General features: G+C 39.2%; 3 protein-coding genes and 1 long non-coding RNA gene across 4 annotated transcripts; 3 read left to right on the top strand and 1 right to left on the bottom strand.

Moving 5' to 3' along the window:
• Positions 1-15: 15 nt before the first annotated feature.
• Positions 16-11139, top strand: LOC110370800 (cell cycle control protein 50A). The gene is made up of 9 exons (XM_064040415.1): positions 16-190; positions 265-398; positions 804-1006; positions 1705-1838; positions 2415-2534; positions 2952-3037; positions 3585-3720; positions 4281-4446; positions 6831-11139. The coding sequence occupies exons 1-9, from the start codon at positions 136-138 to the stop codon at positions 6874-6876; spliced, it is 1080 nt and encodes a 359-aa protein (XP_063896485.1). The 5' UTR covers positions 16-135; the 3' UTR covers positions 6877-11139.
• A 1156-nt stretch (positions 11140-12295) lies between these two features.
• LOC110370839 (apyrase) lies at positions 12296-17310 on the top strand. Its single transcript, XM_049843142.2, has 12 exons — positions 12296-12447; positions 13073-13215; positions 13647-13869; positions 13939-14130; positions 14254-14384; positions 14499-14643; positions 14960-15086; positions 15196-15353; positions 15868-15958; positions 16193-16348; positions 16567-16730; positions 17145-17310. Exons 2-12 carry the CDS (start codon positions 13109-13111, stop codon positions 17268-17270), a joined length of 1620 nt encoding a protein of 539 aa, XP_049699099.2. The 5' UTR covers positions 12296-12447; positions 13073-13108; the 3' UTR covers positions 17271-17310.
• Positions 17311-17591: 281 nt separating this feature from the next.
• LOC110370838 (apyrase) lies at positions 17592-26526 on the top strand. Its single transcript, XM_049843140.2, has 11 exons — positions 17592-17751; positions 18906-19128; positions 19198-19389; positions 19509-19639; positions 20219-20363; positions 20538-20664; positions 21103-21260; positions 23128-23218; positions 25078-25233; positions 25536-25699; positions 26397-26526. The coding sequence occupies exons 1-11, from the start codon at positions 17645-17647 to the stop codon at positions 26520-26522; spliced, it is 1620 nt and encodes a 539-aa protein (XP_049699097.2). The 5' UTR covers positions 17592-17644; the 3' UTR covers positions 26523-26526.
• On the bottom strand, positions 24009-24886 carry LOC135118406 (uncharacterized). The gene is made up of 2 exons (XR_010277570.1): positions 24638-24886; positions 24009-24298 (listed from the first exon to the last, which is right to left on the bottom strand). It is a non-coding gene; the product is annotated as an uncharacterized LOC135118406 (long non-coding RNA).
• Positions 26527-26812: the final 286 nt, after the last annotated feature.

Here is a 26812-nt window from a genome sequence, read left to right on the forward strand (position 1 = left end):
GAAAATAGCCAAGGGAAATTATGAAATCAGCAATTGCAATACCTCTGAAAGTACAGCGATTTGTGATTATGATGTGTTCGTAATTCTTATTGTTAGTTTGAGGATTATTTACAAAAAAGCTTGAAATAATACGAGATGGCAACGTCCAGCGAAACTTCCGATCAAAACGTTAAATCCAGGCGTCCTGCTGGTAAGTTTTTGTTTGGCACACCTATTAAATGGCCTTGTGTTATCGATTGGCTTAAACAAGTGTTTTGATTATAGAGTCTGCATTCAAGCAGCAGCGGTTGCCTGCCTGGCAGCCGATCCTGACTGCAGGGACAGTCCTGCCAACGTTTTTCGTGATCGGCATCGCGTTTATACCAGTCGGTATTGGACTGCTCTACTTCTCTGATGAGGTGCTGACTTTTATCAAATTAATGTTATATTACTCATCTGCTAACAAGCTTATCAATAGTAGATAGTTACATTGGAAGCCAGTTATTACTACTTACGGTAAATGTGATACAACAATGATCAACTTTTGTTCAGCTAAGGCCAAAGCACTAGGGCCTACTAAATAAATGTATCCTTTATTGACCGTTTTGTTGATTCACTTAGCTGTTTTCCCTGCGTCCTATGGGAACTCCTGCCTATACTCAAATAAAATATATGTATAGCCTATATTGCTCAGGAATAATCCAATAGTCAGAATTTTTATAATTGATTTAGTAGTTTCAGAGGTATAAATAAGTAAAATAAAGATAGAAAAATAGACAACATGATTAAATGTAACAATTTAACAATAAAAACACATCTTCCAGGTCAAAGAACATGTGATAGACTACACAAACTGCTTGAAAGATGGTGAGAACATAACATGTGCGGACTACATCAAACGCACCTCCATGGACCAGTGCATCTGCCGCCTCTCCTTCAACTTGACGGAGGACTTCAAGAATGATGTCTACTTCTACTATGGACTCAGCAACTACTATCAAAATCATCGGCGATATGTAAAGTCTAGGTAATTTTACCGATTGTCATGATTCATGGGTCTACACAGTGCTTGTAGCTGAAACTAGTTAACATGCCCAAGTGACAAGTGACTAGAGTATACAGGCGGGTACTTTGCCTGGATACAGGGGTGAGTCACTGGACCCACGCGTTTTTGAAATGCATGTAATCTGCAAATGTGTCTCAACATGCGCAAGCTACTTGCACTGTGTACATGCACCCTTATACCAATTTATTATTTGATCTCAATTAACTGTTACAAGTAACTGTTAACCTGTCAACCCCAAACAATTAATATTAAGTCTTAGCATCTCTGCTTCTTCCATACCTACCTATCTGACATCATCTCTTAATTTATAGTCTGCAGCTTTATTACTTTTACACAATCTTGTCTTAGAGAAGAGTGCAGGGCATTACAGTCAAGAATTGTGCAGTCACTGTGCACTTTTCACTACATAGTATAAAACAAAGTTGCTTTTTCTCTACCTGTGTCACTCTGCATGCTTAAATATTCAAAGCTATGCAACCGATTTTTTACACGCTTTTTATTTTTATGACATACTCTTAACATACTCTCCAAGGCATGGGTGCAAACAGCAAAACCATTCAAGATGAAATTTAGACTCACTGAATATTTTTTGTACATTAGGTACTTATATTTAAGAAAAAATAATAATATTATAGTAATGCTCATATTTATTTTTGCAGGGATGACAGTCAGCTCCTGGGCCGTTTGTCATTGACTCCATCATCAGATTGTGAACCATTTGCTTATGCTATTGAAGACGGCAAGTCCAAGCCCGTGGCACCCTGTGGAGCTATTGCCAACTCTTTGTTCAACGGTATGAACTTGAACTTTTCACAGATGTATATTATTGTTGTATCCCATAATGGCCAAGCCCAACTTCCACTAGGCCAGATTTTTCTGTTTAAATAAACTTCTTCTTGACTAAATTAAGAAACTTGACCTTGTCAGCGCATTTTTACGCAAATCAATTGACTATATTAGACCAATAGATCTTGTTGCAAAATTGAATGAGCCTGAAACAAGGAGGAATCGGTTACGCCAAAAATGGCAACAGGCATTGCCTTATCTTATGATGGTTCAAACCCTGCTGATCTTACTTGGCCATGAGTTCCTAAATGGAATTATGTAAGTCCATTAGGTCAAAATAAAATACTTCATTATATTCATTCGGCAAAGCATCTTAAAATAGTTTCAATAGAAAAAATATATTCCATTTTTATCATTGTTTTAAGGAAAATAAGTACACAGTTTGGTATGAAAAATCTGTGACGTCATATTCCACATTTTCATACAAATTGTATAGAAAGTAACCCTTTTTGACAGTTCATTCAAAGTATTGAATTTGACTAGTTGTCAAGTACCAAATTGAGACTGGCCTATTTTTCCTCAGATACTCTGACGGTGCGGTCCCAGGAAGTGAGCAAGGATGTGCCGGTACTTCGCACTGGCATCGCTTGGGCCTCCGATAAAGAAATCAAGTTCAGAAACCCAGAGGGAGACCTTCGTGTTGGTAAGTTCATGCGAAACAATACTTTTGCTTTGTGCACGTTTCTAAGCGGTTTTGGCCCGACTCGGGAATCGAACCCGAGACCCCATGCAAGCAGTCGCGCTATGAGGATACAATAAAGTTTAGCCACATACGCATTACATAAAGCAATTATTTCTATCCTGTTACCGTTTATATATGTTATCCTGTGAGTTTCCTGATTATTTACTACTGATTATAACATGTGGAAAATTTTGACCAAAATTCAATAACCAATTCTGTAGCAAAATACTTTGATTTGCATTACTATGCCAACCATTATTAACAATATTTTCATGCATTCCACCAATTGTACTTTTCGGAAGAATGATGAACGACTTATAACTAGGAATTCACACTCATAATCTATTATGAGCTAAAGTCATCCGTATTATGTTCCAGCGTTCGCGAACTTCACGAAGCCGGTGAACTGGCGCCTCAATGTGTGGGAGTTGGACCTCAATGACACTGAAAACAACGGCTTTCAGGTAGTTACAAGAAGTAGTAATAAGTAGTAATAAGCATTTTCTTCCTCTTGCCCAGTTCTCAATTTTATCGGGTCGGCGCAATATGTCGCTTCCATTTTTGACACTCCATCCATCTTTTCTTAGGTCTTCCTCTTCCTCTCCATCCATCTTCATTCATACTTAGCACACGCTTTGTTGCATGCGTATCATCCATCCTCATTACATCCCCATACTATGACAACCTTCTACTTCTAATAAGAATCAAGTGTGATTAATATTATTTTGCAATTACCTTACGTTCTATCATCATCTGTTTTTATCCTTTTCTATGATTCAATAATGAATCATATTGTCTGCAAATAATTTACAGCATATGATTGTAGAGCAGACTACCTTCTTATAGACCAATGTCATTGGAATACGATCGATATTAATAGTAGAACGCTTGCTAAGGTTAAAACTGCTATTGAGATTCAATTGTTATCAAATTGTCACATTATTTACTTAGTACAAACAAGCCCTAGTTATAATGATAAAGTATAAACTACATTTGTTCATACGCTTTCAGAATGAAGACCTGATAGTATGGATGCGTACGGCGGCTCTGCCGACCTTCCGCAAGCTGTACCGACGCGTCGACCACACCAAGGAGGGCTTCATGAACGGTCTGCTGAAGGGGCCCTATGTCCTCACTGTTGAATACAGTAAGTTTACATTTTTAAATATATATTAAATACCTACAAGAATAAAAAACATTTAAAAATATACAAAATAGGTGGCCACCGATATCGGGCACAGTAAGTTTATTATTATGGGGAAACATAGCTTTTCGCGTTCGAAAACGAGCTTTAATTTACCGTTACGGTGTAAGAAATTTGATTTCGCCTAAAATGAAGGAAAACATATAAATTAAGATAAGGATAAAAATCGAAAATCAAAACTCATTTATTCAAACTTGGCTGCAAAACAGCACTTTTCGAACGTCAGAAAAAAATTACATAAGACAGCCCCCAAAACGCCCACCCTTCACCACTTCTTATGTGTTTTTGCTGGGAAGAAGAAGTGGCGCAACAAACTCCCCAGCAAGATAAGCGATAGCTGGTGCTTTAATAGCTTCAATTTCATCACCAATTTTATTCCAAGAGGAAAAAAAATACTTGTAGATTATTTCCATGAAAGAGGTTGAGCCATAAGCCATAGCTAGCTTAGACATATAAGAAATTAAGTACATATTCCAGTAGTTAAGAAAATAATTGTTCCGCAGACTATCCGGTGACAGACTTCGACGGCACGAAATCCTTCATAATTTCTACAACATCGCTCCTTGGCGGCAAGAACCCTTTCCTAGGCGTCGCCTACGTCGTGGTCGGCACGCTCTGTCTCCTGCTAGGCATTGTGCTACTCGTCATACATGTCAAGTGCTCTAAGAGGTATGTTTACTTTACACAGCCACTGAGAAAAATTGCCGAAATAGGAACATATCGTCCCTGTAGAACGAAAAGTCACTAAGTCCGAAAAAGTCGAAAATGAGTTATCAATGTCGTTATAGTTATCCGCACGGATATTGAGCCCTGACCTTCATCTGCGCAGAAGCGATTTATTGGTTTATTGCCTTAAGTGTACAGTGCGCAAAGCGATCCCCACTCTTCCGCCGAGAGCTCAATATCCGTGCCGGTAACTATAACATCGCATTCGTATTGTCATCAAGATGACATTGATATCATATAAATTGATGATTATTTTCGACTTTTTCGGACTTAGTGACTTTTCGCTCTATGGGGACGATATACTCCATTTGAAGGAGGCACTTTACTAAGGGTATACAATCTTGATAGGACTCTTTACACGAAAATATTATAAAGTAAACAACTGCTTGAAATAATGCTTCAAGTGATTAAGATATTGTTATTCCTTATTTAAACAGTTTTTTTTATGAAAAGTCGTATCCCCCTATTGTTTATATTTAGTACAGTGCTTACTCAAATGGAGTATTGAGTTTGTCAGATGAAAACACCAAATAAAAGATAATAAAATAAAAAGCTAGCTCTGTGGATCTACAGTACTTGGGCTTTCGGACGGCTCACGTCGAATAACTCTGCCTCTGCGAAGTTGTCTACTAGTGTTTGCCGTATCAATAGATGTCTTCAGAGGAGATTTGTTTGACGTGAGCTGTAACTGTTGTTTCAACCAATGAGACAGCCTTTGGTATAATATGCTTTGCATGTTCTCACTAACAACCCAAAATATATAGGAATAGAGACAAAGTTATTCATAAACAAATAAACAATTGCTCAAAATTTTCTCGCGTGCATTTACCAACAATTGAATTGATTGATGTCCTCCTAGCCGATTATCGGCTACGGTGGCTTTTCTCATGTTAGCCAACTGCGCAGGACATATTATAGTGCAGAAGCATTCGCGCAGACACAGGTGCACTCGCTATTCCTTCACTCTCATAACCCGACACTTACGACATTTATGTGCTAATTAAATATGAATTCTCTATTCCTAAATATGCTTGCTAACAACGCGCTATACTTGCATGTACCATCAGACACACAATCCCTCCCATGACCCATTCCTACTACGCGCCCCGGGAGCCGCCAACACAGGCGCCCATGTCCTCGTAAGTCCTTTATTTTTACATTTTTGTTCATTTCTTTCTTATAACCTTAGTTTGAAGTAGATTAGGGCTTGATGATGTTGCCAGATAAAAAAAGGAGACTAAATGGTAAATAAACCATTCATTTTTGGCAACTTTGTAAAGAAGAGACGAAAGAAATTCAGTCTTTTTCCTTTATAAAAAAAAGTTGATTGCTATGTCGTTTGTTGAACTGACTGAATAATTATATTTCCTCTGAGTTTAACATATTCAATTTAAATCGAAGAATAAATAAGCTCAATTGAAAAAATAAAGTAAAGCACATATTGTGTCTTTTCATTTATAATTATAAAATAGTGCTGTGAAATAAAAATATCGATAAATTGCACTACTGTTTAACTGAACAAAGAGATATAATATAAAAAAATAAACAAATTGTTATAGTGCGATATGGAGACAGTATTCTGAAGAGGTCGCTATGATGGGTACTTCACAAGAACACACTAAAGTGTATGTACCCCTACTGAAATGCCAGTTCTACGTAGTTTCATTACTTACCCTAGATTTATTTCCCTCCCTATTACCTAAACACTGAAGACTTGTCATTCATTATCTTATGTAGTTTTTTGTATAAAGATCGATTTCTCAATAAGATGAAGACTTTTGTGAAAAATTGAATATTATTGATCCACATTATAATCTTTACAAAATCTGCCAACTGACTTACTTTTAGTTTAGATTAATTTTCATTTGATGATATTGATATATCGGTCCTTATACATACTGAGTAGATCATCATTTCCAGAGCCTTTTCCATACATACTGAGAAGTTATAATTCTATAAAAATTCCTTCCTTAATAAGTTGCTTCTGTAAAAATTCCTTAAATAAATTCCGTAAGAGTTTTAAGAAATTACTATAAGCGACTTATACGCAAGGGTTTTACATTTGTAAAATCCTAAGTTGATTACAATAACACAAGTATATAGCCGGTCTAATCATTTACCGTCAGTTGCACGAAGCTCCATTAAAGTTAAAGCTTCTTTATATCTATTGCTGTCTCTTTCTTTGACAACAAGTTAAAAAGTGACAGCAATAGATTTAATGAAGCTTTAATTTTAATGGAGCTTTTTGCAACTGACGGATAGTCATTAAGTATGTAACTTTGAAACTTATGTCTATTACAATAAGGTTGATTTTATGTTTTTTACAGCACAACGGAGATGATAAACGTGAACCCCCGCACACCCTACTCCTAAGCTGTGACGTCACGAGGTGAATACAGTTTTTAGTTTATGAGATTATATTATGTTGTTAAAAACCAAATAAACGGCACTAATACTGTGGAATTAATTATTGTTTGGCAAGAACATCAAGTTGTCGGTGTCTAAGATTTAATAGATGTTTAATTGAATAATTTCAGCTTATTCCTAAATTTATTCAACCTCAGTAAATAAATAGCTATAATGACACGATTCTACAATATAAAAGTCAGTTTTTATTGAAACATCTATTTACTTTGAAAATTCAGGGTCTTCAGATGTTTTAAGACATCGTGTTATTCAGTGAACCGAGGCCTTGTTGGTCGGTGCTTGTTCGTCACTAAACCATCTGATGTTCCACCGACCTTAATGTTGTCCTAGAGACAAAGAATCACCAGAGTTACAATTTTATCGATAACTTTTGAACTAATCGATAACGAAATCGATACAGTGCTGGAATTACTTCACCGTGGCAAAAATTGGACAATGAATTCCAATTAGTACTTAAAGCCGACGTCATTTAAGACACTTAGTTAATTACATACCGAAAAAAAATATCGATACATATATCGATTTTTATCGATGCAACTTGCCTAACAAAGTGTTTAGTAGAATGTGATAGAGTTGTGTTTTAATTTAATTGTGATAAATCATTGTTATTATAGCTTTGTATATCTTGTTTAAGCTGAAATGCAGCGCCCCAGTAGGTACGGTAGACTGCACATCAGTGGTAACTGTCATGCACTTTAACAGAATAGTAATAAGTACGACTTTCCTATAAACTGTTACCACTGACCTAAAGTTGACTGTTCAACATTTTCAGTACACAGTGGACTTAAAATGCTTCCATTACAGCTTAGACAAGCTATTACTTAATGTTTATTAATGTTAATTTTATTTACAAAAATGTTAATCTTTTTGTAGTAACTTACTAAATGACATGACATAGAGATGTTATTTTAAATTGTTTTTATAAAATTTTCATATCAATGTTAAAGGAAACATGACCTATGTATTCAAACGTTTCCCTCTGATTATATGAAATTTATATTGATATTATTATTTTCTTTAAAATACATGTAAACACGGATATCTATGTATCAAGTTGTCGCTATCTATGTAAGCATGTACTAGGGCTTATCATCGGCCCGTATGTGCATAGGTCGCGATATAAATTATATTGCTATCGACGTCTTTCTAATGCGATTTCATTGAAATTAAACCGATAACGATACGTCATCGGTTTTATTTGCATATTTCTTCACAAAAATAAACTTCGGAATTTGTAAAACAACTATGAATATATGAATACTTGAGACGAAAATCGGATCTCTAAGCAAAGTATAATGAAATAAAAATATTCCAAAATGTTTTAGGTAAATGTTAATGTAGGTAATATTCATTGTATTAAGAATTATTATAAAACTGATATACAGGGTTATAGGTAAAACACTAACAACCTCTCAGGACCATATTACTAATATCATAAACTAAAACTTTTGTTCTATGACTTTTAATAATTCTCAGATTTTAGTTCATCAAAATTTTCACACAAAAAGTAAAATATTTCAAGTGTACGCTCTAAAAGTTACGAAGTCTATGCGAAGCACAGTAAACAGTAGTACAAAAGAGAGCGGAGGGGAGCAGGGGGGAGCGTTTGACCTATTTACGAGCGGCCGTCCGTCATTTTTATGCGCCCGCGTCGCATCATACGTGTCCTTGTAGGGGAATTCGGTGGTGCGAACGTAATTATCTTTACAGTATGGCGTATCGATATTCAAATGTCGAGTACACGGAAATTGTGCGAACGCTGGCTAGGTGTGATGACAATGTTTCGGAAGCCTGTCGCCAATACGCCATACGATTCCCGAACATCCCTACACCTAGCTGAGTAACAATGCTAGCCGCCACACAGCGGTTACGAGATTACGGGCAATTCCGGCATGCCATCAGGGATAGTGATCGTCCACCGAGGCACACAGTACGTGAAGAAGACGATATTTTGTTTTTTTTATTTGACCTTTTCGTAAAAAGGCGGGAAATCGTAGCGTAGCGAGTTACCAATTCAAAAGTATGACTAGGTACGAGAATAGTGCGCGGGAGGCGTAGGGTAGACAAAGATCTTGCATTCATTCTAAAAATGCAAACCCTTCACCAAACGAATTTATTGTAATGTGTGATAATCTCGACTCGTCCGCACACTCTAAGGTCGACTAATCGCTCGACTGGTCTCGATCGGGCCTTTTGTTGGTGAAGAAATGGTAGGGGCGTGCAAATTTTATCACTATAGCAAAATAGAGTTGAAATGTGTTAGATAGACCAATGAAATCTTGTAGGTTTGTTTTTGGCAAATGTATTATGTTTTATAAAAAGTCATAGAACAAAAGTTGTAGTTTATGACTTTAGTAATACAGTCCTGCAAGGTTGTTAGTGATTTACTAATAACCCTGTATATGATATTCAGCGAAAATGTGAGCCAATGGTAATGTTTTTATTTATGAATGTTGTTTCCATTGTGCCAATCGCTCTCCATAGATTGACGGCTGATTTTCAATCATCAGCTTACTTCTATCTGAGGAATAAATATAGCGGTTTTACATATTTTCTACACCAAAAACTTTCATAAAGTTGAACATTCTTCAGATAAAAGCTATCTGGTCATTGAACATTCAGCTCTAAGTGAGGCTAAATTCGTGTATGTCATCCACTCTTACAAGAGAAACACAAAAATGTTTGTAATAATCTTCTTACTGTCGTTAAATGTGATTGAACAATAAATTATCATTTGAGCAATGAGAAAGTGCAATCTTGCAATTGATATCTTATTCAAGCAGTGCATTTTTGAAAATAAAATAGTTATTTTTTATTGATTCATCATAAATTCATTATAGCTATCAATCAGAAAGATTGACTACATTTCAATATTATGCACATAAATATGATTGATTATAATTATTTGATATCCATTTACGTCAGTAAGAACACATATTTGGAACAGCACAGTTGCAGGTAAAACCTATGACTTCAATGTTAGTAGTGAATTCTAAAGAATGTACTAACTTATTAGTTTATTGAAAAGTGCCTTGTATCAAATAATTAGAAGCTTTTGTATCTCGTTGTCGCTACTTTATAGTTTTAATATTATCTCACTAATAAGTATTATGCTATTTATTGTAAGGTAAGCTTGCCGCTACGTGAATGTTATGAATGGTTGCATAAAGGTTATGGCACATATGAACGGCACGGTGCAGCTCTGACCCAGCTATTAACTTTTTTAACGACGTTAAAAATCATCAAATGACCCGTCCCGGCGTGGGCTAAAAACCGTCCTGTTCCGTCGTAGGCCTTTTATGTACCAGGGCCGCGGTAACTCTTTCGAACAATCCCGCAGCCCCGGCAGGACTCAGCGTGTGATTTGAATTTGACCCTCAAATCGTATCTCAGCGAGCTTTCAGCTACCGTCAGGTAGCTGCGCCGTGCCTTGCCGTTCATGTGTTCTATGACCGTTTGGAGTTAAAGTTACAATATTATAAGACGCCTTATTTGTTGATAATTTCAGCAAACATTATCTGAGCAAAGTAATAAATTCCAAATTTTCTTGATAGCATAAAATTTGCGTAGCCGCAACAATCAATAATGAAACATTCGAATTATTGATAACACTGATACACGCCTCTTTATAATTAATGGTTTTTATCGATTCTGACAATCTGGGGTAAACACTGCTTGTATACTCGGCATTTACAAATATCTTCTAAATAACCAGTAAGTATAACCGATATTGTTGTAACTAAGTACTAACTTGGGCTTACTAAATTCATCGACAAGGTAAACGTCAGTTTTCTCACTGTTGACTATGATTTGTTTACGTTCCTACGTTATTTTTAAAGTAAAATTGTTTACTTTGAAAATTGTAACTCGGTACTTTTAAGAACGAGTTGTTCTAATAAATTTTTGTTGTCGGTGTACTCAGGCCTAGAAGTCGATAATAAAGAAACGTAGGACTTTGCGGAAAGGACTTTTCACGTGTTTAAAAATTTGAAATACTTAAAGAGATCTAAGTAGGCAAGTGGTGTGTACCTCTTTCTTTCTATGCTTGTATAATTAACATTGCATTTAATTCTATTTAATTGTATTCTATTCTATTCACTTCTTTTGTAAGTATATTAAGTATTAGCAGTACCTATCTTTGTATGAAAGCACGAAATTTTTATTGTGAACGTAGAGGTTTAGTTGAATAAATGTTTAAAAAAAAAACAAGTTTATTTTTTATGTTTTTAACCCAACACAGTTACCTATTGACGAAGTTGCAAATTATTTATCCGAATATACACATAGTATTATGGATTCATTTCTTCGACTTATTATATCTTATTCTGAAAATGGCAGTCTATTTATACAATTTTGACCTTTTATGTCTGATTTACTTAATTTTTTTTTTGTCAAAACAAGAGACTAATTTGTGGATTGCCACTAGTGTGACGTTCACACCCGCTAATTAGATTAATCGATAATGTACGTATCAGAAATGTTACACGTTTGTATATCGTAATCATTATCAATCCACGCGCTTAACACCAATCAAGAGTATTATTATTTGCATTGCTATTAATCTAATATAGATAAACATTAAACAGTGATAAGAGGAAAATTAATGAAGTTATGTTCCTGTCCCTGAAAACATTGAATAGCGAATGACTTTATCTAAGATCCTCACAACCAGTCAGGCAGTGGAAGATGATTAATATATAAGAGTTCTAAAGTTAAAATCTAGTTAACTACGGTACTCTAAAACAGAAGTACATAATTAGACATTAAATCTAAAGAAAAACAGACGGTAAAAGAAATGCAATAAACTTTGTCTTTGACCTAATCATTAAGCAGTTGATTATCACGCAAGATGTCTGAGCTAATGTAGGCTAGGGTAGGCTGTCTGTAACTACTTGATACCTACTACTTCATGAATGAAGAAAACAAATTATGTAAGTATACGTATAGGTAAGTATCGTCACGTGAAAGTAGATAAGTACACCTAAGGGTCTCATCACACATGCGAATTGCAAGCGGTTAGTAACCGCCGGTTACTGAGCGGAGTGGCTGCGCAGCAAATACGTTGCGGACACACGGCGAACTCGCAACGTTTCCGTCGTGTGTTTGGATCAAATTAACGCGGATGTTCATGCGCAATCCACCTGTGTTTTAGGCCTCGGCCTCGAATTTTGCGGGCAGCGGGGCGGCAGCGGCGGCGGCGCGGGCGGTCACCGCTTGACTGGAGAGCTGCCGCCCCGCTGCCCGCAAAATTCAAGGCCGAGGCCTTAGGGCCGTAAATGAAACCTTTGAAACTGTTATATGTTTTGAAATTTTTAATATAGTAAGTAGGTCAGTAGCAGGCAGGGTACTGGCTTCAATAGCTAACTAGGTATATATCCCTGCCTATGTAGTTTATATATCTCTTACCTACTATCGGATAAGACGACATTACTGCATAAATTAACAGCTGTGGTGCTAATAAGGCCACTATCGTTTGAATTGAGATATATAATCAATCAGTGGATAAGTTGCACGTTGGTAAGTACAGTCTAGACAAAATTTCTACTGAACTAGAGCTGTATTTAATCGATCCTTATTTTAAAACCTATGTTCATTCATTTTCATCATGTTTAGCCACCCTAGTTAAACCAGGTGTCAAACTTTCTAGTTTACATTTGGTTTCCCGTATGTAACGACTGCCAAGATGTTCAAATGACGCCCACCCACCTGCAATGTTATTTGGAAAACATTAATTGTTTTCCAGTGCACGGATTAACTTGTCATGATAAGAATCCATTCACGGAGCGGCGTGGCCGCGCCGCCGGCCGCTGTTGCTTACCGCGAGCTGCTCCTCAAGTTTATTCAGTTTCTAGTAGTACTAGATATTCATTTTCATGTTTTATTTAGTCAAAAAAATACCTCCTATCAACTGTATGATTATCTTTCTACAGTAGACGCCTGAAATAATGAAAAACATGATTTTCATATCAAGATTATTTAGAGAGCGTACAAAAATCAGACGATAATTAATTTCTATGTGTGTGTGGCATGTGGGTAGGTAACTAGGTATATAAAAATATCTTAGTGGTACGATTCCAATATATACCTATACCTAAATTTAACTCATCGAGATAGTTATTTATATCGCCCTTTCTATGATAAGGGACGTTCAGAGCGCGGAGTACTGTGCTAGACCAACATGGAGCGAGTGGTGTGGCTCGCGGCTCTGCTAGCAACCGCTGCGCTCGCGCAAGACAGCGGCCTGTTTGAACTTAACGTTGTGCATTACAATGACTTCCACGCACAGTGAGTACCTACTTAATTTAAGCCAATCTAGCATACTATATAAGACTTGGAAACAAGAGTTTTTATTAAATTATTGGTTTCAACGGGCAAATGACATTTGTAGGTTCTTAAAGAAAAGCCGGTTAAGTATGAGGTTGAATATTGTTTTTTTAACGACGTCAAAACTCATCAAATGACCCCACCCGCTGTGGGTTAGCAGCGGTGAGGGAGTGTCAGACTCTTACTGACTAAAAACCGTCGTGTTCCTTCATAGGCCTTATATGTTCCAGTGCCGCGGTATCTCTTTCGAACAACCCGCAGGTTCGAACAATACCTGCCTGCCTCCTGTATGTTTCTGTTTGTGCCGAATAACTATTTATATATAGGTACTTACAATTTTACCGGTTACTCGCACTTTTACACTTTTTCCTCAATTGCATTTCGATGTTTAGTTTCGATGAGGTGAGTCCGCAAGGCACGGTGTGCAGCGCGCAGAGCGAGCCCTGCATCGGGGGCTACGCGCGCCTGTACACCGCGGTGCAGCAGGTGCTGGAGGCGGAGCCCGACTCCTTGCTGCTCAACGGCGGCGACACCTTCCAGGGCACCATCTGGTACAACTTCCTGCGCTGGAACGTCAGCCAGCACTTCATGAACATGTTGCCGCACGACGCGCACGTGAGTGTCACAACTCCTGCCTGATAGCTTCCGTGTGAGCTCCTGTGTAAGCAGCGCTTGTGCCGGCAGGTGCTGGGGAACCACGAGTTCGACCACGGCGTGGAGGGGCTGGTGCCGTACCTGGAGCGGCTCGAGGCCCCCATGCTGGGCGCCAACGTCAACACCACGCTGGAGCCCTCCATGACGCCCTACATCAAGAACCACGTCGTCGTCGAGCGCCACGGACGCAAGATCGGCATCGTCGGCGTGCTGCTCAGACAGGTACCATGCCGGCTCTTCTCGATGTCGGATTAAATCATTTCCGAAGCCAGGCGACTTGGATATCTATGAATATCTAGCCAGATACCTATCCGGAAAACTAAAATGTGCAAACTATCGTTTCAGTTCTCGGCGCCGATCGGGCGAGTGATCATGGAAGACGAGCTGGAAGCCGTGAACCGCGAGGCCGCGATACTCACTGAGATGGGCATCGATATCATTATAGTGCTGTCTCACATTGGATACACTAGTGACATGTGGGTATCCTATAATTCAGAGAAAAGTTCCGCAAGTAATTAAAATGGGTGCATTGTTACATCTATATAAGTACCTCGCAACTCTTAAAAGAAAAAGTTGATTATTTCAAACAGAGAATTAGCTCGTCGCGTGTCTCCCACGGTGGACATCATAGTGGGCGGTCACTCGCACACGCTGCTGTACAACGGAGAGACGCCCAACGGAGACACCGCGCTCGGCGAGTACCCCACTGTCGTCACACAGGATAACGGACACAAGGTAAGAAAATAATAAAAGACTGCTACAGAAGATGGGCTTTTGCCGAAGGATATCAGTTAAAATGGACCACTGAAAATTTTCTAACATTTTCACGTAATATTTGACGCAAGTATAATTATTTAACAAAGAGCTGATTACTGAAATTCTTGTTCCTCAAAGTCACATTTGTGGTATTTTTTGAATACTCTGTTGAGGTATGCAGTATGGGGCAGCATTACTATTTATGAGTTGAAAGTGCAAGTTACATATATGAGAACAAAGTACCTATGAGGCTAAGGATAACTACATGTGTATAGTGTGCATAATTATTTAACAGATCCCGATAGTGCAAGCGTCATGCTACACGCGGTACCTGGGCAACATCAAGTTCTTCATCAACGATCAGGGCGTCGTGGAGCGCTGGGTGGGAGAACCCGTCTTCTTGGGCTCCTCAATCGTACAAGGTACATACATCATTTAAAGTCCTCAGTTGTGGGCCACGACGTATTCGAATCCTGGAAGACTTAAGTACTGAGAAATGGGCTGGTAGTATAAACGTCTTCTACCATACAGATCCGAGGATTATGGATCTGATGGAGCCGTGGCGGCAAGAGGTGGACGCCATTGGTAAAGAGGTTCTCGGAAGGTCACTCGTCACGCTCAGCAACGCTCTGTGCTACCAGGATGAGTGCACTCTTGGTAGCTGGGCTTGCGACGGTTTCTTGGAGGAGGTGAGTCACAAGAAACTACCAGGGGCCCGATTCTCCTAATTTTACTTAAGCGCCCTTCGATTGACGTTCGACTCGATTCGACTGAGATCCAATCCCGACTCGATTACGATTGTAGCGTATGTGGCATTCCGCTATTTTTTTCTTTGAAATAAACGTTTTTATCCTTTTCTGTCATTCAATAATGAATCATTCTGTCTGCAAATGATTTACGATTGCAAAATGATTGTACAGCAAACTACCGTATAGACCAAAATCATCAAAATAGCAGACCAATCGCACACCAATCAAATGTCAATCGAATACGATTGGTCTTTTATTAGAAGCAGAATGCCCGATATGGTTAAAACTGCTATTACGATCATATTGCGATTCGATTTCTATTCGATTTTGACATTATTAACTTAGGAGAATCGGGGCCCAGAAGACTTGTAGAATAATAGGTGAAATGTTAGAGAAATTATGAAATAGTAATTACTGTAGGAGGATACAATTTCAACTGTTTGATGCATTGCAGATGATCCCTAGAGCTAAAGGCACAGCATGGAGTGACGCGAACGTGTGTATGATCAATGCCGGTGCACTCCGAGTATCGATCAGCCCGGGAAGTAAGTAGACGGCTTCGAACGACGACTCACTCTTGGGACAGAGGACAGGCCTCGTTGTTCGGATAAGCAAAGGGTACTTACGTTCTAAGATTCCGACAAGTCCCCACAGACGAGATACTTTTGACGCCTATCCAAAAAAACATGTCATTCGAGGGATTTCGTATTCAGTGTTCAACGTATTCTCAAAATCACGCCTAATCTTATAACTTCCTTAAAAACTGTTCCGTCCCACAGATGTGACGACTGAAGCCCTGCTGATGGCAATGCCGTTCGAGAACTATCTGCAGGTGTACGACCTGAAGGGGCAGTACCTGCTGGAGGCGCTAGAGTACTCCGTGTCAGCGGCCTGGACTGGAACTTTTGTTAGCAGACAAATGCTGCAGATCGGCGGTATGGTGTTACATTTTATATGTCAATAATGAGTGCTACATTATAGTCAGTCGTATTTACATACAGCGGATTGTCCTCAGTCCCCTGAGTTACAGTCACCAGGAATTTAAGTCAGAATGCGCGGACTGACTAAAACTCTTATCTCGTCAACAAAACGTTAAATTGCCGCTGTCAGAATGATTTGAGGAATTTCTCATATTTTCGCCACTGTCATCCAGGTATGCGCAACGTGTACAACGCGTCTGCGCCGATAGGGTCTCGCGTGTCGGCGACAGTGCGCTGCATCGACTGCGACGTGCCGCGCTACTTGCCGCTCGACGTCGACGCCACCTACCGCATAGTCACGCAGAGCTACATCGGAGATGGCGGCGGCGGATTCACGGTGAGGAAATTGAATGAATCTTTGAAATTCTTTACGGGTATAAGCCGGAAAGTGTGGTAGTCTTATCAGAGGTACCCGGTTAAAGTTTTGAAAAACATAGCACAGGCTAATACAGTTAAATCGTATATAAATGTAGGTACCTTCTCTAAAGGTGAGTTGCACTTGGCGCCCATAAGTCAAATCGGCGTTAGAAAACTGCAAATGGTTCGGTTACTGTTACCTATAGGTAAACGGTGCAACCCACCTTAAGTATGAGATGACATTCTAGCTACATTCTCAGCAATTGAGATAATACAATGATTGGAAGCAATAAGAGAGCAAGGTCACTTGAACGTTAGACAAGCATTGTAGTAATTTAGTTAAACCTATGTACAAAGTCTTACATACATATAAATGTTTTACACGTATTTTCAGATGTTATCTGAGCACAGGGAGAATCTAGAGCCTTTGGATGTGGACTACACGGTTCTGCAGAGGTACATGAGGAGACAGCGAGTTGTTATGAAGGACGTCGATGGAAGAATAAAGATCGTTTATTGATCATGGCTAATTCTCAAAATATATTTTGTTGAAGTTCTTATTACTATTTTTGTTTCATACCTTTTTTGAGAAATTGCCCCACCCTGAAGTTATTCTTTAAACTCAGCTTTAATCAACATTTTTTTATTTCAAAGACTTGCCTATTGCTCACTCGTTAGAACTCAACATAAGAGGTATGCCTCGACAAGTTCAAAATCGTGCGTAACAAGAAAACAATCTAATCAAGCCCGCACGCGTATCTTAAGGCAAAGTCGCGAATTCATCAGGAAATAAGTACAAAATTAAGGCGTGTTTAGATAAACAGTAATCAATAATACTGGTATTATGTGATATGCTGATTTAACGTTACATCGCGAGTACTGTGCTGGACCAACATGGAGCGAGTGGTGTGGATTGTGACTCTGTTGGCGACCGCTGCTCTCGCGCAAGACAGCGGCCTCTTCGAACTTAATATTGTGCATTACAATGACTTCCACGCACAGTGAGTATTTTAATATAGCTAAGCTACCAATATTTTTATTTTGAGTTAAGAAATTTATGATATTAATTTAAGAATCGTAGATCTCGTTCGTTATCACCAAATTGGACCCCTAGTTCAAGTCCCGATGAGATTATTGGATCTGGGAAAAAACGGTCAAGTGCATGTCGGTCACAAACTAAACTGTAACCCGAGTAAAACTTCCCAGGTCTTTTGAACTTCTTGTACCTAGCTGGTAAATGCATAGTACGGATGCAAAGGGGGCAAAACAAATTAGTGGATAATTATCTTTCCTCTTAATTATTGATATGGATGATATGGATAAAGTATTGATAAGCACCTTCAATAAAAACGTTCAGTTAAAGATAAAGTTGGGAGAAAAATATCTTAAAAGTGACTTCACTGGTCCTTTGTTATTTATTTTAATTTCTTGGTGTATTCCAAAAACTGTCCAATATACCTAATAAACTAAAGGCATACTGCATAGTATAAGGTCTCTTTATACAATGCTGAAGGCAAAACTGTATTTCATTAAAAAGAAGATTAATAACCACATGAATAGGAAGGGGGTGAGTGTCAGTATCACGGGTGAAAGGGGGAAATGGAAGAGGATGACATATTGCGCCGACCCCAAATAAAATTGGGAACAGGGCAGGAGGAAGAAAAAGAAGATTGATAATCACGGTAAACACCCGTGCTTTTTAAAATGATCAACACCACTGCCTTGTCACTATACATCCTCGGTTTATTACCTAGGTATCTACCTATTTATCCATGTCATTAATAACAACGAATAACTTATTAATTATGCGGTGGTGATTTGGCGGTCTAACAGAGAGGTATTGGCTTCCTAATCAGTTAATCCGCCATCGATATGATAATATTTGTACGTTTTATGGTTATTGATTATTTTTTAATCCAAATTCTTAACATTATATACATAATCTACATTCCTTTTCAGCAAACCCTTGAACATGAACTTGAAATAATAATGTAGCTTCTCGAATCACATAGTTACCTACTTAGTTTATACCCAATTCGGGATTTTTGACCACACACTTTTAGATTTTTACTAGCTTTGTAAAAAGATTTTTATGACGGGATGATTATGTTAGTAATTGTTGGCAAATCAAGTCTTAAATATTTTCCCGCTCCAGTTTCGATGAGGTGAGTCCGCAAGGCACGGTGTGCAGCGCGCAGAGCGAGCCCTGCATCGGGGGCTTCGCGCGCCTGTACACCGCGGTGCAGCAGGTGCTGGAGGCGGAGCCCGACTCCTTGCTGCTCAACGGCGGCGACACCTTCCAGGGCACCATCTGGTACAACTTCCTGCGCTGGAACGTCAGCCAGCACTTCATGAACATGTTGCCGCACGACGCGCACGTGAGTGTCACAACTCCTGCCTGATAGCTGCCGTGTGAGCTCCTGTGTAAGCAGCGCTTGTGCCGGCAGGTGCTGGGGAACCACGAGTTCGACCACGGCGTGGAGGGGCTGGTGCCGTACCTGGAGCGGCTCGAGGCCCCCATGCTGGGCGCCAACGTCAACACCACGCTGGAGCCCTCCATGACGCCCTACATCAAGAACCACGTCGTCGTCGAGCGCCACGGACGCAAGATCGGCATCATCGGCGTGCTGCTCAGACAGGTACCATGCCGGCTCCTCTCGATGTCTGATTAAATCATTTCCGAAGACAGGCGACTTGGATATCTATGAATATCTAGCTAGATAACCTCAAAACTAAAATGTGCCAACTATCGTTTCAGTTTTCGGCGCCGATCGGGCGAGTGATCATGGAAGACGAGCTGGAAGCCGTGAACCGCGAGGCCGCGATACTCACTGAGATGGGCATCGATATCATTATAGTGCTGTCTCATATCGGATACACCAGTGACATGTGGGTATTTTAACTGTTAATCAGCTACTTCATCCAATCTCCAAAGACTAGGGCATATTAAATATGTACCGAATATTAAAAAAAAACTGGATAAATAAGGGAAAGCAGGAGTCACATATTTATATTCTTCTCTACCTGTCTCCTCCATTCAATGATTCACCACCTCCAAAAAATTACGTGTAGGTAAAGGAAATCTTTTGATTGCTAAATTAATTACTCGATAAGGTAAAGATAATGGAAAGATGGGTTTTTAGTAAACAATTGAATGCTGAAACTTATTGCAAGTCAACATTACTAGGCTCTCTTTTGTTATAAAAGGAATTGTTTTTGTCATAAAATATTTGATTATCTGGTTGCTATGCATGGCATTTTTTATGATTTTTTGCTGATTGTTCTGAGTCCGAGGGAGTTATAATATAAGATATCCGGGTAACTGGGTTAGGAGGTCAGATAGGGCAGTCGCTCCTTGTAAAACACTGGTACTCGGCTGCATTTAGTTGGACTGGAAGCCGATCCCAACATTGCTTGGGAAAAGGCTCGAAAGATGACGAGGGGTAATAAGATGAATGTTTCTATCAGCCAGCTGGCTCGTCGCGTGTCTCCCACGGTGGACATCATAGTGGGCGGCCACTCGCACACGCTGCTGTACAACGGAGAGACGCCCAACGGAGACACCGCGCTCGGCGAGTACCCCACTGTCGTCACACAGGATAACGGACATACGGTACCTACTTTAAATAATTAAAATGGAATAGTGTGCAGTACCAACTTATCAAAATGTCTGAGTGCTAGTCCAAACCACCAAGTTCTCTTGCGTAGGTGAAATGACCATTCCTTTTGTTAGATTTACTTCTGACAACATGTAAACGCTCGTTCATTGCTTTATTTTTATTAACAGATCCCGATAGTGCAAGCGTCTTGCTACACACGCTACCTGGGTAACATCAAGTTCTTCATCAATGACCAGGGCGTCGTGGAGCGCTGGGTGGGAGAGCCCGTCTTCTTAGGCTCCTCAATCGTACAAGGTACCCACACACGGTCTATCATAGACATCGATCTTGAATTACTTGGATTATTCACGTCACCAGTGCCACTAGCTCACCATGAAAATACAAAACTCACTTTCTGACTCTGCCGGGTAAAAAGTATTTTGAAATCAACCATAGCCAATCCTCCTCAAGCAAGCTTGGTAATCATTGAGTCTTTTTTCATACCTAATTGGTAATCATCGAGGCTATTTTCTACAACATACCTTTTTTTTTTAATGGGAAATCATCAAATGTCACCTCCTGCTGTGGGTTATCAGCGTGAGGGTGTGTCAGACTTGTAAGACCCATCTTGTTTATTCTTAGGCGCTTTATGCACCAGGGCCGCGGTAACTCTTTGGAACAATCCCGAAGCTTCTACAGCATACCTTCTTTAGATGGAACAGAAAGCTGATTTTAATCGTTAATGTAACACAGACCCGAAGATAATGGAGCTGCTGGAGCCATGGCGGCAGGAGGTGGACGCCATCGGTAAAGAGGTTCTCGGCACGTCTCGCGTCACGCTCAACCGCTCGTGGTGTTCCCGCGGAGAGTGCAACCTCGGCAGCTGGGCTTGTGACGGCTTCCTCGAAGAGGTGATGAACAAACACCATATTTAGTTGTTTTGAATTATTTTTAACACGCTTAGCTTCTCTTGTAACCAACTATGCATATATGTAAGAAAATCTTGGAATTTTAATTTGACCGAATTCTCGGTCTTCGATAAGGATGAAAGGACAATGCTATTCTTTGTATGGAAGTTGGGCTCAAGTGTTGCCCACAGTAAGTGCATAGTGTATTATGTTCCATAGGCTTATATTAGGTCCCAGACCAAAGCATTTCGAAATCTATCCCGGGAGTCCTGAGAAAAACTGGTTTGACTCTTATTCAATATTACATAAAATAACCTTACGAACTTTTAATTATTCCACTTTTATTACCTTAATTGAAATTAATTATATTCATTGACAAATACGAGGTATTGTACACGACAACTTTTTTTTAACCGACTTCCAAAAATGGAGGAGGTTCTTAATTCATTTGTATTCTTTTTACGTTTGTACGTGCATAACTCAACCGATTTCAATAATTATTTTATTGTTTGAAAGGGCTTACTTCCTCAATGGTTCCTTTGTCATCCTGCCCAGGGTCTGGTGATGGAATCTCTAAAAAAATCGGAAGCGACTCTCGAAAATTGTAGACACATATCGAGTAAAACCTTGTCATTCGGGTATATGTCTCAGACACCACAAAACTGTAAAGGTTAAGATCTGACCTGACAATGGAGACGACAGAGAGACGAGGGAACTCCTCAATGGTATCTACTAACTACCTCATGTTCGAGCTTATTTTATTCGTCTTGATAAGATTTTTCTAGAAGAGAGCTCATAGCGCAGGCGCCTTGTAGATTTAAACCGTAAATTCAAAAATATTGCGGTAATTGCCTTTTTTTCAGAAAATCATTGTCAGTTCTTATTAGAATCTAACGCTTTTAGAATTTATTTGAAAATCCCTGGGACCGATTCCAAGAATATTTTGATTTCTTGTTAAGAGTGAATTAAAGAACCTATTTCAACCACTCCCACTACTGGGCAAATGGCATAGGCTTTGTAAACAGACTGTTCATGTGGAAGATTTAAACCGGTTTTCCTCGGGACCCAAGTTACCGATTCCAAAAATATTTTGATTTCTTGTTACGAGTGAATTAAAGAACCTATTTCAATCACTCCCACTACTGGGCAAGTGACACAGGCTTTGTAAAGCGACTGTTCATGTGGAATATTAGAACTGGTTTTTCTCCGGACCCCAGGGACCGATTTCAAAAATATTTGGATTTCATGTTAAGAGTGAAGTAAAGAACCTATTTTAACCACTCCCACTACTGGGCAAATGCCAAAGACTTTGTTAAGTGACTATCTAAGGAGAACATTTGAACCGGTTTTTCTCGGGACCCCTGTGACCGATTTCAAAAATATTTTAATTTCGTGTTAAGAGTGAAGTAAAGAATCTATTCCAACCACTCCTACTACCGGGCAAATGGCTCAGGCCTTGTAAAGTGACTCTTCATGGAGAATATTTGAACCGGTTTTCCTCGGGACCCCAGGGAGCGATTTCAAAAATATTTGCATTACGTGTTCAGAGTGCACTATGGAACCCCCTGGAACTACTCCCATTGCTGGGCAAACTATGAGCCCGGACCCTGGCATTGTCCTTTGCACTCTGAGCGCTCTGAGTTCTGATGACAATATATAACTGGCTAAAATAACGTCATTAAAAATCCAATTAATCCAAAAATTTTAGTACGTATAAAAAGCGTGATTTTTTGTTATTAAACTGTATTTTTCGATGTTTATATTTTTTCAGATATGTAGGTATATAATCGTTATACGACATGTTTATAAAGATTATACCGTTACAGTAGCAAGTAAGATAACTTCTAAGGTTTTATTTGATTCATTCCAGATGATTTTCAATGCTAAGGGAACGGCATGGAATGACGTTCACGTGTGTATGATCAACACCGGAGGATTGCGAGTACAGATCAATCCTGGAAGTAAGTTCCGTAGCTTCTTAGATTACCTTTTTTAGGGTTCCGTACCCAAAGGGTAAAACGGGACCCTATTGTTTTCGCTCCTCCGTCCGTCCATCCGTCCGTCTATCACCAGGCTGTATCTCATGAACCGTGAAATTTTCACAGATGATGTATTTCTGTTGCCGCTATGACAACAAATACTGAAAACTAGAATAAAATAAATATTTTGGGGGCTCCCATAGGGTAGGGTGGTAGCCAATGAACCACCAAAAGTTTGGAGATCTCTAGCGCGCTCGTTTTTACAGTCTAAGAAAATATTTTTGTCTCAAATGATAGGTTGTTTAATAAGCTGCAAAATTGCATTGAAATAAGTGGAAAACATTTGCTGTTGTCTAATTTATACATGTTTTTTTAAAACATGAGAAATGGTTCATAGCGTACTCCTAGGGGTACACAAAGAACCGGGGGGGTGGTACTAAATGAACCATGTGGTACACAATGAATCACGGTAATATAAAAAAAAACATTATTATTTGTTTTAAAGAAAAATAAATACACTATTTATAACTTTTTATAATTATTAAGTTTCGGGTTATACATACATATAAGAACCAACAAATCAGCCTTAAAACTTAATTTTTAACAATAATTATGAACATCTTAAAAGTTACGCACAAACTCTTTCCGGGAAAAAAGAAAAAAACATTTTGTACTTGTATATTTATATTAATTAAAATGCTCTTAAAGCATTATAAAGTCGACGTGTTTTTATCACATTCAGACTTATGTTTTTTTATTGTCCAAATCACAAATTGTAACAATCAACATTTCTTTATGCTGTCTTCATGTTGGGCAGTAAAAAAATTACTTGCATCATAATGGGGCTCTAGTCTACAAGCTGGATTGTTCCTGTACTTTGTTTGTGACATATCTTCGCACAAATACTTCGTCTGTCACAATACTGGATAGAGAAGGTTGCAGTTTTTGCTAATTTTCGAATGCTTAATCCCGACAAGTGTTTTTTCTTTACCTCTTTGTGTAGCTTCCGCGGTGTGATACCCTTTTTTACGTGCTTTCCTCCCTACCGTGTTTCGCCCCATGCTGAAATAGACGAATAATGGTAATTAATTATAGGTACTCACTTTACACTTAGAGGTTAACTGTCTTATAATACTTCCCACCTGTTCATATATCATACAAAGCACTAAGATGTGGTACACAATACACAATGAACCGTGGTTCATTGCTTACCCAGGATAAATGGCTCACAGCGTACCCACCCCCTCTTAGGAAATGTTAGGTCATGTTTTATACAAAAACCGTTGAGAAATAATTCCAAAAAATAGTCTCAGACAAGCCTAATGATCTACATTACACATACAATTCACACATAGTTAAGTAAGAGTTAGATTATTAAAGTAACAACAAAAAGAAACTCACCTTTTTTTGTCGTTTTTGCTTGAGTAGAAGACTAAGACGCGGCTCACAGGTGAGTATATCGCGACAGACCCACGGCGAATAGACCAAACTTCTTGACGTGGAAAGGGAGTCTCGACATAATTTTTGCGCGAGCTAGCAACGTTAGGTATGACCGGTAGGTACCATGGTTCATAGTGTACACGCGGTTCATTGGCTACCACCCTACCCTACAACAAACGTGATTATTTTGCTCTGGGACGGAACCCTTCGTGCGCTAGTCCGACTCGCACTTGGCCGTTTTTTTATTAAACATGGCGTAGCCCTCAATAAAGTGTGCCTCATGGATTTCATTATGTAAACATACACAGTGAAACTTTTAACGGCAGCCTTCATCACTCATCAGTCTTGCCTCAGCTTTATTGGCAGTTCTCAACATCATTTCATTTTGAAATGTCCCACAGACGTGACGACTGAGGCTCTGCTGATGGCGATGCCGTTCGAGAACTTCGTGCAGGTGTACGACCTGAAGGGACGGTACCTGCTGGAGGCGCTAGAGTTCTCTGTCGGCGTGTCCTGGTCCGAATCCTTCTCCAGCGGACGGATGTTACAGATCGGAGGTATGTAGTAAGTCGAGGGCAGATTCACGTTCAGGTACATCTCCCAAAACTTAAGATGGCTTGTTTTAAACGTGAGACTTTGGTCTGGGCTCTTGAAGATAAAAGAGCTGATTGATTGAGATTGCCAAGATATTAACAGTAAGTCATTGACCATCCGAGCATCATAAGATGCAGTACAAAGGTTTTCAAAGGCCGAATTTCACACTTATGCTAAGAAGCTTGTTTTTAGATCGCATGTCCAGTTTTGTTGAGAGGAATCAAAGATATCAAATTTTTTATTAAGTCCCCTTTTCTCCGTCCAGGTATGCGCAACGTGTACAACGCATCACAGCCGATAGGGTCTCGCGTGTCGGCGACAGTGCGCTGCATCGACTGCGACGTGCCGCGCTACTTGCCGCTCGACGTCGACGCCACCTACCGCATAGTCACGCAGAGCTACATCGGAGATGGCGGAGGCGGATATTCCGTAAGTCTCTAGCGAATTTTGTCTACAAAAAAATATGTAAAACTGCATAGGTAAATATTTGTTTAGCTAAACTTGCTATACCTACAGGATATCAAAATACTCCAATCTGTGATCAGAATCACCATTCGTTCAAAAATTCAATTTATTCTTCATTCATTAGGTACTAACCGTCCTGTTTTTCCATATAAGTATGCGAATTTCAATATCTATACACATCTACATACTCCTTTTCTTCTTCCTGGCCTGTTCCCAAGTCATTTGGGGTCAGCGCATTATTAAGTACCTATGTATTTTTCTACCTCTCTTTCAGACGCTTCTTCCTCTTCCTGCCCTGCTCCCAAGTCATTTGGGGTCGGCGCAATATGTATTTTTCTTCCATACCTCTCTGTTAGACGACATACTAACATCCACTCCCTTCTTATTCAGGTCCTCTTTAAGGCAATCAATCCATCTTTTCTTCGGTCTACCTCTGCCTATCCATCCTTCCACATTCATACTTAGCACACTGTTACATCTCACACATATACATACTGTACAGTAGACTGCTCATTAGTGGTAACTGTCATGCATCTTAACTCAATAGTAATAAGTACGATTTTCCTATAAAACTGTTACCACTGACCTGAAGTTGACTGTACATATGTGTAAATAAGTTTATCGAAAGGCTTTCTTCATGTCATGTTATTGATATTTCCAGATGCTATCAGACAACAGAGAGAACGTGGAAGTCAAGGAGGTAGACTACGTGCTCCTGCAGAAGTACATGAGGAGGCAAGGGGTCGTTGTGAAAGACCTCGACGGGAGAATAAAGATAGCTTACTGAATACGTTCGACAAATTAAACCTGTATATTTTATTATATTTATAACTGTTACTTTTTTATAGAAAACATATTACATATGATTTGTTTTTTTTTTCTCAATATCTTTTTGGAAAAGATTTCGTATAGCAGCCAGATTCGTAAAAACTGGCAATTCTGAAGCTCTATATATGAATAGGTAATCAAGACTTTTATGATACTTGCCAGCAAACAAATCGTCTACACCAATGAGAGTAACTACGTTCCATTTTCAAAGTCAACAATATTGTTTTTGGAAAACTGAGGGGTATCGAT

This window comes from Helicoverpa armigera, chromosome 22 (assembly GCF_030705265.1).
Source record: "Helicoverpa armigera isolate CAAS_96S chromosome 22, ASM3070526v1, whole genome shotgun sequence".
Taxonomy (NCBI): Eukaryota; Metazoa; Arthropoda; class Insecta; order Lepidoptera; family Noctuidae; genus Helicoverpa; species Helicoverpa armigera.

Excerpts from the sequence above, each read along its gene's own strand:
- LOC110370838 (XM_049843140.2), top strand. The coding sequence starts at position 17,645 with ATGGAGCGAGTGGTGTGGATTGTGACTCTGTTGGCGACCGCTGCTCTC. Across the intron at positions 19,129-19,197 it reads TGTTGCCGCACGACGCGCAC|GTGCTGGGGAACCACGAGTT; the intron begins GTGAGTGTCACA and ends TTGTGCCGGCAG. Across the intron at positions 25,700-26,396 it reads ATGGCGGAGGCGGATATTCC|ATGCTATCAGACAACAGAGA; the intron begins GTAAGTCTCTAG and ends TGATATTTCCAG.
- LOC110370839 (XM_049843142.2), top strand. The coding sequence starts at position 13,109 with ATGGAGCGAGTGGTGTGGCTCGCGGCTCTGCTAGCAACCGCTGCGCTC. Across the intron at positions 13,216-13,646 it reads TACAATGACTTCCACGCACA|TTTCGATGAGGTGAGTCCGC; the intron begins GTGAGTACCTAC and ends TTCGATGTTTAG. Across the intron at positions 16,349-16,566 it reads ACAAATGCTGCAGATCGGCG|GTATGCGCAACGTGTACAAC; the intron begins GTATGGTGTTAC and ends ACTGTCATCCAG.
- LOC110370800 (XM_064040415.1), top strand. The coding sequence starts at position 136 with ATGGCAACGTCCAGCGAAACTTCCGATCAAAACGTTAAATCCAGGCGT. Across the intron at positions 191-264 it reads TAAATCCAGGCGTCCTGCTG|AGTCTGCATTCAAGCAGCAG; the intron begins GTAAGTTTTTGT and ends TTTTGATTATAG. Across the intron at positions 3,038-3,584 it reads CTGAAAACAACGGCTTTCAG|AATGAAGACCTGATAGTATG; the intron begins GTAGTTACAAGA and ends ATACGCTTTCAG.